Genomic DNA, 15,826 nt, shown 5'->3' with positions numbered 1-15,826 from the left:
TGATAAAACCCATGTAGAACTAGGAGCTATCACTCCTTATTTTTCAAAGCACACTAATAGAGAAATATAAATCCAAGGAAAAATTCACATGTTGTTTCATCAGGTGGACATTTTCAGTCCATTACTTTTTCTGTACAACGAGACAGTTTTTTAAACTGAAATTTGTGTTTCCATAAGTAATATGCATGCTAATGACAACTAGCTGAGTACTGACTGACAACGGGTGTACTTTACACTCCTAACACAAACCCAGATTCAAAAGACTGAAAAATCAAACAGTCTTTTAATTAAATGTAATATTTGACTATTTATTGAAGAAAGCGTGTTTTTCAGAGGAAACTAGTTCGCAGGATAGTTTGTCATGTTAGGGAACTTTCTAAGCATTTTTCAGGCTAGCTGTGATGAATCATTAAGCTCTTTCTACTTATAGTGTGTCTGTTGCTGTTTTACAGTCATTTCCAAGATCACTACGATTGCTTTTACTCATGATGGGGTAATGGAGATTCGATCAGCTTAAAGATGTAATCAAAATGATTTAACCCAATTTAGATTTTAATTTAAATACTCAAAGAATGTACATATTAAAAACTAATATTAATATTGATAATATTACACAATTGTTTCCCACGTTTCAGACAGCTTCTTGAAAATTGATGATGATCAATCTCATCAACTTCTCGCCAACTTGCCTACATAATCTGTCTTTATAGGTTCACAGTGTTGGCATCTGTATTACTTGTGTATTTACTTGGTATTGGATCGATACCAAAAGTTGTAGCACCATGCATTAAACACATTGATGGGATGTTAGCTATCCACTTCCAGTCACTCAAATAAACAATTAAATATATGAGGTCCACCAAATTCTTGGAGCTGCTTGAGCAAAGGATAGGTTGGTCCAGCAACCATGGAAAAATATAATTACGTTTCTCGTCTACGGTTGTGAAAGATTAAGACTGAAGACTCAAACTAAGTTAAACTTTTCTTTAATTTTCTTTTTTACATTTCAGTGCACCGCCTCGACTGCCACAAAATACTGCAAATAGTTCTATAATTACAGACTTTGACATATGCTGGTGACATAAATGCCACCATGTCTCACATGCATACAAAATATTAATTTTAGTTTTGGATTGTTATGATGCAACACATCTTTTTATAAAATCTGCCTGTGATTGCTAAAATACAGGTGGTGCATCAATTGACCCTTACCCCACTTTCCTCTGCATTTCCATGTGTGGCATCGCTGATGTAAATGATGTAAATGTAAAGAAGAAAATGCTTAAATTAATTTAAAGATAAATGAATAAAACTGTATGACCAACCTGTTTTCCACATCAGTGCTAATTTCTTTTAAATCTCATGACTGTTTTCTAACCTGAAGTAGTTTCATACTTTTCTAAAAGGAAAGAATAGTTCTCCTCCTGCCCTGAGATCAGGTGTGGCTGAAGAAATGGTTTCCAATAATATAAAGCAGCCGTCCTCATCCTTTTTTGTGCCAGGGATCGGTTTATGCCCGACAATATTTTCACAGACCGGCCTTTAAGGTTTTGCGTATAAATACAACAAAATAAAACCAGTACTGTTATCAAAAAAAAATTGATTCACACGGGAAAAAACCCTGTTAACACTGAAAACGATAAAAAACGATAAAAACCCTGAAAAGCATGAATTTCGCACCTGAGCCTCGACTCTGGCAGCCCGGTACCAAACGACTCCGGTCCGTGGCCCGGGGCTTGGGCACCACTGATATAAAGCCCTAATGTTTGCTGAACACAAACATATAACACTGGTCATGTTAATAGCATTTTGTTATTGGAGCAGGAGATTAAGAAATGAAGATAAAAAAGCAGTGCAGAACATGGAAGGAATGACAGGAAGATTTCTTTAACTCTATGATGAGTAAAAGCAATTATTTCTACTGCTTAGCAGTCAGGTAAATGATATGAGCACAGATGTTTGACATCTGTGCTCATATCATTTACCCTGTGTAAATAAATGAATGACTATATCAAACCTTTGTTTCCCATCAGATCTAATTTCAATCCAATTTTTCCCTCATTTTTAAACCACTAACCACGTTGTGGAAGACCTGTAAATGTTCCTATTGTCACTGGTGGGAAGCAAAGGTTTGGTTTTAGGCTCTCAGGATGTCCTTAACTTTGTGACTGACCATTGTTCTCAGGCAAGGGACCGGAGACCCTGTATGCTGGGCAAAAGCTCAATGATAATGAATGGCATACAGTGCGTGTGGTGCGTCGTGGCAAAACCTACAAGCTAACGGTTGACGATGATGTAGCAGAAGGTACTTGCCTCCATCAACTGGAAATATTCTTAGTATGTCTTTGTCAGTGTTATTCCACCATGCTACAGCATCTCGCCATAAACACTAAAGTCAGTGTGTAATTCTGCTCCAAAAAAGCAAGTACACATGTACCCATTAGTGTCAGTTTGCATTCATCTAATACTGTGTAATGTAATTTTCTCCTTAAATCAGCCCTTTTGTGTTAGTGTCAGACGGTGTTCTCTTTTCTTTTCGTTTTTTGTCTTTCTTTCAACCCTTCCCCTCCACCCTCCCCGTCTCCAGGCCAAATGGTGGGTGACCACACTCGTCTGGAGTTCCATAACATCGAAACAGGCATAATGACAGAGCGCCGATTTGTTTCTAGCATCCCATCCAGCTTTATTGGTCACCTCCAGAGCCTAAGGTATTTCTACTTCTAAGATGAATATTCTGTAGATTTTTAAAAATGTTTCCTTATTTTTGCCCACATGTTCTTTTCTTTTTCTCAGATTTAACGGCATGCTATACATTGACTTATGCAAGAATGGTGACATTGATTACTGTGAGCTCAATGCCCGCTTTGGGATTCGCTCCATTATCGCTGACCCTGTCACCTTCAAATCCAAGAGCAGCTATCTCAGCCTGGCCACGTTACAGGCCTACACGTCCATGCACCTCTTCTTTCAGTTCAAGACCACTTCACCAGATGGCTTCATACTCTTCAACTCTGGAGACGGCAATGATTTCATTGCTGTGGAACTAGTTAAAGGGTAAACTTTCCTTTAGAGGATACCTGTTAAACTTTTGTTAATGGTTGGTTGATTTTATTGTGTTCCAATAAGAATAACGAACAAACACATTTTTGTCAAAAGTCTGATATCCTGATCATGGCCGAACCTTCATTATAGGATAAAATTCATCTTTCTGTTATATTTTTACTAATTTGCAAATAGCAGATGTTTGTATTGCTATTTCACACTTGTTTTTGTTGTTAAACCCATATAACTAGTGATTTTTCTCTTGTAGGTACATACACTATGTTTTTGACCTTGGAAATGGGCCCAACCTCATCAAGGGAAAAAGTGAAAGGGCACTAAATGACAATCAGTGGCACAATGTGGCTATTACCCGAGACAACAGCAACACCCATACGCTGAAAGTAGATGCTACAGCCACTAGTCAGAGTATCAATGGTGCCAAGAATCTGGACCTTAAAGGTACACTCAAGATATGACTCAGTTTTTCATTTAGATATAGTGGTTGTTTGCTGCACTGATAAGAAACGAGTGTTTCGCTCTGTGGTATAGTGGTTAAGACATTTTACCTGACATGCAAAAGCTTCCTGGTTTCATTTTGGCAGGAGACACACAAACCATACCTCAAGCCCTTTGAGGGTTTTAAAAGATGCCTATAAATAAATGTATTATTATTATCATTATTATGAATAAACTTTATTACGATCTACTCAAGCTGCTTCAATTTCAGGACTATAGATGCACAATCCTCTTAGCTGTGTGTGCAGCGCGCCTTCAAGCCCAGTTTTTGACACTTTGTGGAGCATGCTGTAACCTTGGGGATATAAATCAGAACGATGACGATGATCACTGTTGACTTAGTTAAATTTGAAGTTAAAGTTTAGGACTGCCAAATATTAATGACTAATTGTGTGGAGGATGGGCTCATGGCGTACATCCTTTGATGCCAACTGGTCAGCCAGCTTACTACTTACTTCTAACTTACCTTTAATCTTTTCATGGATGCTAGGCGTGACGTTGTCAGCAGGAAGTGTGGGTCAATATACTGACACTGAAATACTTCAGGACTATTCCCCAGTCGTGCCTTGATGCCGGTTTGCATTTGTGAAATGAAGGAGTTGGTTTTTGAAGAGAACAACTACCACGGCTGGGTATCGATTTTGATTTCTATAACTGACTCGACGGTCCCGATTCGATTCGATTCAGTTTTGACTCAGACAGTCAGAAATATTAGAATTCTGATGATTTATCAGCACATGTCCATATTTTTATATCTATGTATAAAAACAAAGCTGAGACTTCATCAGAGGTGTGAGCATCACAGCAGAGGCCTTTGTGTCAAAGTAACTGAGGATAAAACAGAAAAACAAGCAGATTTTTCTGGCCTATAACCTTAAAAATATTCTGCAGTAGAACAAAACCTAAAGAAAACTATGATACAACATGTGAACATTACCTGAGGCTATTTTTGAGGAAAAAAAAAAACAGCGGCCGGCAGCACTGTACACACTAGCAGACTGGTGCGTAATAAGCAAGCGAATGATGGAGACAACAGAGACGTTTGATGGTAAACTGGTCTGTGAGTACACTGAAAGAAAGCTGAAGTGCAATTTTATCGTGGTGGAAGCAAAACAGCAAAAGTACGAGGAAATGCATGAAGCGTAGTTTTGATCATTTTGTTTTGCTGATGGTTCAGCGAGTTTTGGTCAGAGAGTGACGAAACCTGCAGCTTCAGAATCTGTGAGATGTCGGTGTACGTGGCGTCGGGTGAACGATCCACGCTTTGTGTTTTACATCTTTGTGTGGAATCCGTTTACCTGCTCTCATTTACTGTTTAGCTGTTTGGTGGTTGTTGAAATAGTTTTGTGAGCTTTAACCTGAGATTCTGACAAAATACTTTTATATTGAAATATTGATTCAGGATTTAGTGAATCGATCTCACTTTATTTAAACTAAAATCGATTTGGATAGAGGAAATTTATTTTTTAAAACCTCCCCCAATAACTGCATCAGACTTAACAAGACAGTGCAGACGGATCTTTCTGGTGTTCCCAGTAATGCAACAGTAAAATAGTTTGTGTGCTCAAGCAATAAGAAGGTGAATAATTAGCATACATTTGCAAATCAGCCAGCGTTGTATTCAGACAACAACAACAATAAAAATCCACGTACGTGTACAGCTGTCAAGAGGAAAAGCCTGTGTGATATGTGCGCTCTCTTTAGTTCGGTTTCGTGATTAATTAAAAGTTCTGTTTTGTTTGTCCTGATGTCGTTTAGATCTGAAAAGATTTCAACACAAATCTTTCTATAAATATCCATAATATTTTTAAAGATAATGTTCTCCTGCACTTTTACATTTTTTCTGTGCCCCAGGTGATCTGTTCATTGCTGGACTGGGTCCAGGCATGTATGGCAACCTGCCTAAACTGGTGGCTTCCAGAGACGGCTTCCAGGGCTGTTTGGCGTCAGTGGACCTCAATGGTCGTCTTCCGGATCTCCTCAACGATGCATTGTTTCGCAGCGGGCAGATTGAACGTGGATGTGAAGGTACACCGTCCCTCAAATCTCAGCCTGATTTAGACTACTACAACACAAACTTCAACTCCAACTCCAGCAGCCCTTTCTTCCTGCTCAATGCAAACAGTAGCTCTGCATCCATGAGACCGTATGGAAGGCGCTTCGTCTTATTAACTGTATTTGTTGCCTCACTTATTCACTGTTAGAATTCTGATCAAATCAGCTCCTCGTACAAAACCAAGTTATCGGCCACATCGGTCGCCTCCTTACAGAGCTTTCATCATCACTATTTATGCAGCCTTTGCTAATGCAAAGATTACCTCTCTTATTTTTTTAATCTATGATGCTTTTGTAAAGTTTTTTTTCTGAATGATATGAATATTAAGTTTTATAACTGATTCAAAACAAAAACAGATTCTAATGGGTGCTGGCTCAGGTATGTCAGTAAAAGGACAAAAGACAGAGAGAGTCACTACATTTACATTTCCTTCAACATACTCACGTTATTCTTCACTTACACTAACTCTGAGAGTTGGCTACAATGCTTCTGACTACATATGCTGAACACTGTCCTGTGTCACGATGCCAATGATGTGTCAGTCCTGAGTGGATCATTGTTTACATCCATTTCAACCTTTAAAGCCCACAGAGTAATGGATTCAGATGAGACAATGCTACACAGTAAATAAAGTTCTCTCTGGTCTCAGAGCACTGTCATAAATGGTGACAAAATGACAACTATTTCTTTGTGTACATCATTGTTGAGGTCATTAACTATCATCATTTCTATTACTTTATTCATTTTTTGTACTCTCTATAGATGATTCATTACAGTAACCATAACTATCATTACTTTTGTGTTTGCCCTGGTTATTGTTACATCTGCAAAAATCTTTATCCTCACTGGGGCCACCAAACAAGATAGGACAACAGAAAGTAATGTATCCCATTACTGCACTGAAATGAGTATGTTACAAGGAAATGTTATATTTGGAATAGCATTAGGCGAAACATTGGACATGGACCCAAGTAGATTTTTTTATATGACAGTCGACATGCCTTTGAAACTTAAGCAACAAGAAAACATATTTTATGTCTGCACTGTGTATGTTCTGCCATGAACATGTAAATAGACCATATGAAGAAAAGTACAGGGGCGGCTACACATTACAAGTACAGGAGGTACTTGGTCATGGAAACCTATGCCATGAAGCGCCTTTGTTTCTGTGCCGATGTTGATGGGCAAGGCTGAAACTGTTAGTCAGTCAGCAGAGACTCTTACACACTTACGACGCAGCAATGCATGGCACCTTTACATGATCTGCCACTCTGTGGCTGACTTGTTAGGATTCCTAAATGATTCCACTTTGGAATAATACCATCACAACACCACAGTTCATTATGGAATATCCAGGAGGGAAGAAATTTCACAAACTGACTTCAAATGCTCGTATCCGATTGCATTTCCATGCTTGAACTCGGTGAGCTGTCAGAATGACCCATTCTTTCACTGCCGTTTGTAAATACAGATCTGATGGTTGGTGCTTGATTAGATACACCTGTGGCAACTGGACTGAAAATATCTTGGCTGTGGTTACGTAGTAACAATGTCCTGATTTTGGTTAAAACATTCTCATTAAGTTGTTTTTTCATGACTCTCACACTTTACCAAGAGATCAAGCTGTTATATATCTATTATAAAAATCAAAGCTCAAAATTTATGTGACTCTTTTGAATAATATTTGGCACTTTCGATGGGAATCACTGTTTTTATTACATTTATTTTGTCAGACTACTGCTGTTTGAGGTAGCCGGGGTTTACAAATGGTCAGCTGCAGAAGTACAAAGCAAATAACAATGTAACTACTTCAAAAAATAGTTTATATCTTTATTTGTAGGATGTGCAGTTTTACATCTTGCCATTATTTCTGCATCAGGCTATATTTGGTATTCAGTTCACACAGACCTTTGTTCACAAAGACAAACTTGCCAAAGGTTTTAACATGTTCTGTGTAGCTACACCAAAATGGGCCGTTGAAACATTTTGCACAAGAAAACAAATGTCATTGTGGACAAAATGTTTCCATCTTCCTGTAAAAGTTGTGCATTTTTATTATTCACTTATTTATTTGTTGCTGTTTTATGGGCCATCTTCCACAATCTGTTTGCATGGACATCATTTTCTATACAGCAGTTTTTCTTATGCCTGCCATATCATTGAGTTGGAAATGTATGTATTGTACTTTTTGTTTTTCATGGAACATTTATTTAAAGAGCCCCATGTTAAACCAATAAATGTGCTAGCTGACATTTCATTTTAGTAGAAAAGAAACGGTATATGTCCTTGGTATAACAATCTGAATCAGAATGAAAACAATGTTATTTCATTGTACTGTATGCAGCGCAAGAAAGTATCGGTTGATTAATTTATTTTTCCAAATAAAATTTCATCAATCGCAGTTTGTTGGTCTTGTCCATGGCATTTTTGTGTGTTTGTATGATTTTTGTATGGTTTTCTTTTTCTTTTGCAATACACCACGATCAGCTCAACAGTCTTTTAAACTGTTTGAAATTTCATTGTTTGTAATTTCATTACAAGCTTTCATCACATTAAAAGTTTTTCTTGTTTGTTTGTTTGTAAGTTTGTTGCCTATATCGAAGCCCATCTGTAATTAGGGAGTTCAGACTGCAGCAATACATTTTGCCGTCACTAGAGGGCGATGCTGCACTGCTAACAAACAGCAAATAAGCATCAAAACTGAGCTTTAGGATTTTCTTATAAGCTAACGTTTAAAACAATCCCCCCTCGACGGTCAACATGACTTTGTCCCGAATACCTCCTTTAACTGAGCATCTTTGACGAGGTAAGTCTCCGGATTTGAGGTCGAATAACAATAAGTTTTTGTTCAGTATCATTGCAAACCAACCATTCAAGTTATAAAAAATAAACAATAATTTCCCAAACAAATGAATGTGTGTGAGTAACCAAAGTATACAAACAACAGCACACAAAGCAGTTTAACAAAACGTCTCGTTGCTCTTTATTTGTCATTATCATCCTAACATTCACAGAGTTATCGATGACACATTGTTATAGTGGCACAGTCGCGTTCTGACAGCACAAAGGTCTGGCTGGGCCTCTCCTCCTGCGCTGTGTACTCCACCTTCCTCTCAGTCCAAAGACATGCATGCCTGTTTAATTAATGATTCTAAATTGGCTGTCAGTGTGAATGTGAGCATGAATGATTGTTTGTCTCTCCACGTTAGTCCAGTAGACTAATGGCCTGTCCACACGCGTCTACCATGGCAGCTGGAATGGGCTTCAGCTCTCCTGTAAACATGAACTAGCTCAGCCGTTAAAACTGATGCATAGAGAACAGCCAAACAGAAAGTCTGAACAGAAATAACTGAAATGTACTATGCTTCATTTCAAATATAAAATAGTGTAGTTTATTTAAAGAATAACTACATTTTGCCACATTCCAATGAGAAAAAGATTTTTAGGGATAACTGTAGCAGTTGAATGATCTTTTACCAATTCAGTCCAATCAAAATTCAGTATTGAGTTTTATTCAATTTTATTTATATAATGCCAAATACAACAACAGTCACCACATGGACTTTAACAGCCATAAGACATTACATTATGATGACTGACAGGTAACGTGAATAACACTGATGATCACGTTATTCTGGCACCTATTATTGAGTGAGAGATATATAGATAATATTTTAAGGAGCAAGTGCAAGGACCAGATTGTGATGGTTAGATGATATGGTCAGAGCATCTCCTAAACTGCAGCTCTTGTAGTTTGTTCTCACTCTGCAGTGGTATCTATCAAAAGTTTTTCCAAGGAAGGAACAGCAGTGACAGACAGGTTGTTCATGGGCAGCCAAGACTTCAGTGATGCGCATTCAATTTCCATTCAATTTTATTTATACAGCACCAAATCACAACAACAGTCGCCTCAAGGCGCTTTACATTGTAAGGTAGACCCTAATACATACAGAGAAAACCCCAACAATCATATGACCCCCTATGAGCAAGCACTTTGGCAACAGTGGGAAGGAAAAACTCCCTTTTAACAGGAAGAAACCTCCGGCAGAACCAGGCTCAGGGAGGGGCGGGGCCATCTGCTGTGATTGGTTGGGGTGAGAGAAGGAAGACAGGATAAAGACATGCTGTGGAAGAGAGACAGAAGTTAATAACAGATATGATTCAGTGCAGAGAGGTCTGTTAATACATAGTGAGTGAAGAAGAAACACCCAGTGCATCATGGGAATCCCCCAGGAGCCTAATGCAGCATAACTAAGGGGTCATTCAGGGTCACCTGGTCCAGCCCTAACTATATGCTTTAGCAAAAAGGAAAGTTTGAAGCCTAATCTTGAAAGTAGAGATAGTGTCTGTCTCCTGAATCCAAACTGGAAGCTGGTTCCACAGAAGAGGGGCCTGAAAACTGAAGGCTCTGCCTCCCATTCTACTTTTAAATACTCTAGGAACAACAAGTAGGCCTGCAGAGCGAGAGCGAAGCGCTCTAATAGGGTGATATGGTACTACAAGGTCATTAAGATAAGATGGGGCCTGATTATTTAAGACCTTGTATGTGAGGAGCAGCATTTAGATCTGGGGCCAATGAATGGAAGCCAATACAGGATAAATTACATTAGTCCAGCCAAGAAGTAATAAATGCATGAACTAGTTTTTCAGCGTAACTCTGAGACAGGATATTTCTAATGTGCATGAAAAATGAAGGGTGGCCTATGTTTTCCAGTCCAACCGATCAACTACTGTAGCTCAAATTGCTGAAAAATGACACTGATTATTATAGAAAGGTGTCAGAATACACAGTCCATTGCAGTTTGCTGTGTTTGGGGCTGCATAGTTGCAGACCCATGCCCATGCTGACCCCTGTCCACTAACAATGTTCACACGAGCATCAGAACTGTACCCCTAACTAATGGAAGAAGGTAGCCTGGTGTGATTAATCATGTTTCCTTTTACATTGCATGGATGGCCGGGTGCGTGTGTTGCTTACCTGGGGAACACCTGACAGCTGAAGAAGACAAGCCAGCAGTGGCAGTGTGATACTCTGGGCAATGTTTGGGGAGACCTTGGGTCCTGCTAAGCATTGTTGCAGACCATGCACACCATTTCATTGGACTGGGACCTAGACAATATTAGGCAGGTGATCATAATGGTATGCCTGATCACTGTATATTTTAAGATAAAGACCCAGCAATAATAGAGTGAAACCTAATGCCAAGTATGTATCTGTTTAAAAACCACATTTCTAAGATTTGTAGGGATTTTTAGGAAGGCTTATGAACTAGATAAGTATGGAGAGAGAACAGGGAGAGACCAGAGAGACATGGGGACACAAATCACTTCCACAGGAGACACCGGTGATGAGACAAAGACAAGAATGGGACAGACTGGGCACGGAAGAGAATCAAGAACTTAAAATATAAATGAAAAAACTATGGACTACTAAACTCAAAACTAACTGATACATAGCTTTAATGTAAGTATTTCTTAAATTACCCAGGACCAAAACACTGAGTAGCTCCGTAATTACCCTGAGTGTGTGAAGACTTCCCATTTACATGTACAAAATGTAAACTATTCAATAGATTTGCTTCAAATCTCTGTACTAAAGTATTGTGGTCAGTGGTAATGAATGCTGCATTGAGGCAGCACACGCACAGAGGTGAGTCCTCTGTCAGTGGCCATAAGAAGATGAGTCCTCTTCAGTACCACTGTTTCTGTACCCTGATCATAAACCGTTCCTCTCATTCTTTAGTATAGGAGAATCATATACATATTTTGAGCTGCAACACTGAACTGAAGCCAGTTTTGCCAGTTTTGTGTTTGCTTCTTTTGTCTGATCCCCAGGACCCAGCACTACCTGCCAAGAGGATTCCTGTGCCAACATGGGCATTTGCATTCAACAGTGGGAGAACTACACCTGCGACTGCTCCATGACTTCATACACCGGCACACAATGCAATGACCGTGAGTAATATCTAATGTCACATTCATACAATATCACTTTTTTGTGACCAGTGAGTGACAAATGTGAGATTCAAGAAAAAAATTAAAATGGAGAACATTCAATGTGTTGACTGCATATTAATACACATGTTGCAAGTCAGCTTTATATTCTTAGAAATATGTAGCCTATACACTAAATATTAATTTAGCTGAACCTTAGTGGTGGTGAGTGGCACTGATGTATGCTTAGTATTAAGTCTTCCTAGCTATGGATTCCAATTACAAAGAAAAATCATGGACAAAAATGAAGGATTTAACATTGTGTGGACATGTTTCTTTGTTTACCGGCTTGCGTGTGTGCTTGATGTGCAGCAAGATATTAAGCAAAATTATTTGGGAAGACATTTCCACAACAAGCTCTGTGAAATTGCTGAACAGTATCTGTGTGGATGTGAGACACAAAGAACAATTTCCAAGCTGCTGAGAAAAGCTGAGTAGAGCAAACTCCTAGTCTTGTAGTTGTGTTCACAAGTGGTGAATAGATGAAAGAGTCGGTTGTAAAAAAAAACTCATTCAGTCTCTGAAGAGGATGTTCTTTCCCAATACATTCATCCGTGGTGCTAAACCAAAATAATGTAACTCCAGTGCTGCTAGGGTACAGAACAAAACTGTCAAACACACTAGTGCATCTGACCGTGCCAGCAAACACGCTAACATATCAGTATGAAACCAAATAGTCTGCTGCTAATTCTCTTATTAATCTTAAAACAGATTAGTGGGGGGGTCACGTGACGTCAATGGCGGAGTAGCTGTGTTTCTCGCCCGCTCCCGCAGCTTGGCATTTGTTTAGGCCTTTATATGTCTTATTTGGTTAAAGTCTCTGTTTATTTCGACTTTTAAACTTCGTACGATGCCAAGCACCCAGAAGAAGCTCAACCTTGGGTCGAAACCGGGCAAATCCAGAGGAAATCACCCTCCGCTCAGCGATCATGCTGTAGCGGTTATGGCGGAGGCCCAGTCGCTCCCACTTCTCGACCGAATGGACGTCGACAAATTGGTGGAGAGGATATCGGTGGAGGTGCTGAGGGCGGTGGAGGCCTCCTTTGAGAAGAAGATTGATCCAGTTCTGAAAAGACTGGAAACATGCGCAGCTAACATTTCTGCATTGGATGTTCAAATGAAGGAGGCAGAGGCACGTATATCAACGCAGGAAGATGTTACAGCGGGATATGGCGCCAAGATTTCTGAAGTGGAGCTTAAGCTGGAGGCCGCTTTGGATAAGATTGATGACTTGGAGAACAGGAGCCGACGGTGTAACATACGTGTTATTGGGCTACCCGAAGGCAGTGAAGGTACCAACCCTGTGTCTTTTTTCAAAACGTGGTTACCGGAGTTGGTGGCTGTGAGTTTCAAGGGCGGCGCTGTTAAAATCGATCGCTGCCACCGGGTGCTTGCACGCCTCCCTTCCAGTGCCCAGCGACCCCGCGCGGTCATCATAAAGCTCCACAACTTCCAGGATAAAGCACGGATCATGCAAGCGGCTAGGAGGAAGCAGTCCTTATTTCATAATGGCATTCCTATTATGATATTCGAGGATTTCTCCGCCGCTGTTCTGAAGAAACGCCAGGGATTCTACCACGTCAAACAACGCCTCAGGGAGATGGGTGTCCCCTTCGCCATGATGTACCCGGCTGTCCTTAGGATCAAGATCGATGGCCAGGAGAAATCTTTTAGATCTCCAGAAGCAGTCTCAGCTTACCTGGATAACGTACCTCAAGGGGCGGGGCCGCGCTCATCCTCGGTGGCTCCAGTGGACTGTTGATCTGTGCTCCTGTCCCATATGTGAGGCATTCGCCAATCCCTCGTCTCCTCCTCCTCCTTTTTTTTTTTTTTTTTTCTTCCTTCCCTGTTTATTATTATTGTTATTTTTTCTGTTTGGTTCCTTTTTTTTTTTCTTTTCGGGTCTGTGCGGAGATAATAACCCCATACACATAGACTATTTTATTTAGCCATTTATAATCCGAATCCTTGTTTTAGCTGCGGGCGGGCAACTGTTTCACGTTACTGATTAAGAAAAGACTCGTACTCTGGTCCAGCATCGTTCTATGTCCAAGTTGGAAAGTTTGCTTGCGCCCCCTGCTGGGCGTTGGAGACCTTTGTCTGACCTCCATACTCACTGGTTTCTTGACGGTTCTGTTTCTTGTAAATAGTTTTTTGTTAATTGTTAGCAAAGCAGTACGTTTGTTTTTCTATGTGTATTTTACTTGCCACTGGTGTTGTAGAGCAGTGTTTGGGAGCCCTACATATCAGCTATGCTTTGGTCACCTGAGCGTGGTTCCATGCTTATTTAAAATGTTGTATGATAAGTGATAATTCAATGTTAAATGTTTGTTCCTGGAATGTAGGAAGTATACATAACCCTATTAAACAGAAAAAAATATTGAGCTTTCTTAAGAGGGAGAATGTACATGTTGCCTTGTTGCAAGAAACTCACCTGTCTCCTCAGGAGCATCTAAAACTGAAACGTGATTGGGTCGGTCAAGTTTTTAGTTCCTCCTTTACGAGTAAGAGCCGCGGTGTAGCCGTTTTAATACATAAACACCTACCGCTGACAGTTGACCAAACAATTTGTGATAAGTCTGGTAGATATGTTTCCTTAAAAGGCACCCTAGGTGGTCAGGCGGTGTCATTTCTGAATATTTACTTTCTGCCAGTACAGTCTAGCGACTTTATTGCTCATACTTTCTCTTCCTTTTCTGATTGGGTTTGTGATAATTCTGTGATAGCCGGTGATTTTAACTGTTATTTTTCTACAACTAAGGACAGATCCCCTCCTAAACAAATTCAAATGTCTACAAGGGCCAAAGCACTTTTAGATACTTGTAACGAACTTGATCTGGTTGATACCTGGCGGACTCTTCATCCTAACGATAAAGAATTTACTTTTTTTTCCGGTGTTCATAGAACAAGTAGTAGGATCGATCTCGTTTTCACCCCCAAACGATCACTGGGAAACATTTTGAGATGTACAATAGGCGATATTATTATATCAGATCATGCGCCGGTTTTTGTTCAGCTAAGCGATCTAAATCCTGTCCCTCGGTCTCATACCTGGAGATTTGACAATTTTTTGATTCACGACCCAAGGTTCGAAACATTTTTAAATGATCAGCTTGAACATTTTTTAAAGGTCAATGCAACCCCTGAAGTTTCTCCAGGCCTGCTTTGGGACACCCTGAAGGCTTACACCCGTGGACTGATTATATCATATTCAGCAGGCCTGAAGCGGAAAAATCAGATGGAACAACGGAAATTAGAACTGGAATTGCACGAACTGCAAGCTAAACATAATGAATCACCTTCAGAGCAATTAAGGAATGAAATTCAGGTGGTTAAAACAGCTTTGGAGGCACTATTAACAAGAAAGGCTGAGAAATCTCTTTTCTTCATGAGGCAGAGGTTGTATGAGTTTGCTAATAAACCTAACCGCTATCTGGCCAATCTTCTTCATAATAAGGGTGCTGGTTGTAATATCCCATGTGTTAGAGACTCATCTGGTTTACCTAAATATGACAATTTAATTATTAATGATACTTTTAAAACTTTTTACAAGCAGTTATATACCTCCCAGTTTAAATCAACATTGGAACAAGGTATGCATCACTTCTTCTTAGGACTAAATTTACCTAAAGTTACTGAAATCCAAAGGGATGATTTATGTAAGCCTATAACGCAAAGTGAAATTTTGAAAGTTATTCAGATGCTTCCAAATAACAAAGCCCCGGGTCCAGACTGGTTCACGCGGGAATTCTTTAAGAAATTTAGTAATATTCTGACTTCCCCACTGTATAAGATCCTTCTGTCCTCTTTTGAGGCAGGCACTCTCCCCCCCTCCTTAATGGAGGCTAATATTTCGCTAATTCTGCAGAAGGGGAAACCTCCAGAAGAATGCGCCTCCTATAGGCCTATATCTGTTTTAAATCTTGATTTGAAGATACTTGCTAAAGTCCTGGCTGTACGTCTTGAGCCAATACTACCTTCGATCGTTGAGAATGATCAAACTGGTTTTATACGGGGGCGGTATTCCACACATAGCATCAGGCGCCTACTTAACATTATTCAGCACTCATCTTTGTTTAACCCTGAGGCTCTAGTCATCTCACTTGATGCTGAAAAGGCCTTTGACCGTCTGGAATGGCCGTTTCTTCTTTTCACACTTCAAGAATTTGGTTTAGGTGACAACTTCGTTAAATGGATTCAGATCCTTTATACTTCCCC

At 39.8% G+C, this 15,826-nt stretch overlaps 1 protein-coding gene across 2 annotated transcripts in view; it reads left to right on the top strand.

Annotated features, from left to right (window-relative positions):
* The window catches only part of nrxn3a (neurexin 3a), a 197,829-nt gene that overhangs the window by 120,229 nt on the left and 61,774 nt on the right, over positions 1-15,826 (top strand). For both annotated transcript variants that reach the window (XM_085379217.1, XM_085379218.1), the window contains 6 exons: positions 2,186-2,305; positions 2,588-2,708; positions 2,794-3,054; positions 3,311-3,501; positions 5,413-5,586; positions 11,450-11,569. In XM_085379217.1, coding sequence (XP_085235343.1) covers positions 2,186-2,305; positions 2,588-2,708; positions 2,794-3,054; positions 3,311-3,501; positions 5,413-5,586; positions 11,450-11,569 — 987 coding nt within the window. The remainder of the gene's footprint in view (positions 1-2,185; positions 2,306-2,587; positions 2,709-2,793; positions 3,055-3,310; positions 3,502-5,412; positions 5,587-11,449; positions 11,570-15,826) is intronic.

Source organism: Diplotaxodon limnothrissa, linkage group LG19 (genome assembly GCF_057381915.1).
Source record: "Diplotaxodon limnothrissa isolate DT_005_m linkage group LG19, D_limnothrissa_male_GT1.1, whole genome shotgun sequence".
Taxonomy (NCBI): Eukaryota; Metazoa; Chordata; class Actinopteri; order Cichliformes; family Cichlidae; genus Diplotaxodon; species Diplotaxodon limnothrissa.
The sequence above is the reverse complement of the archived record's forward strand: the minus strand, read 5'-3'. Positions and strand labels throughout refer to the sequence as shown.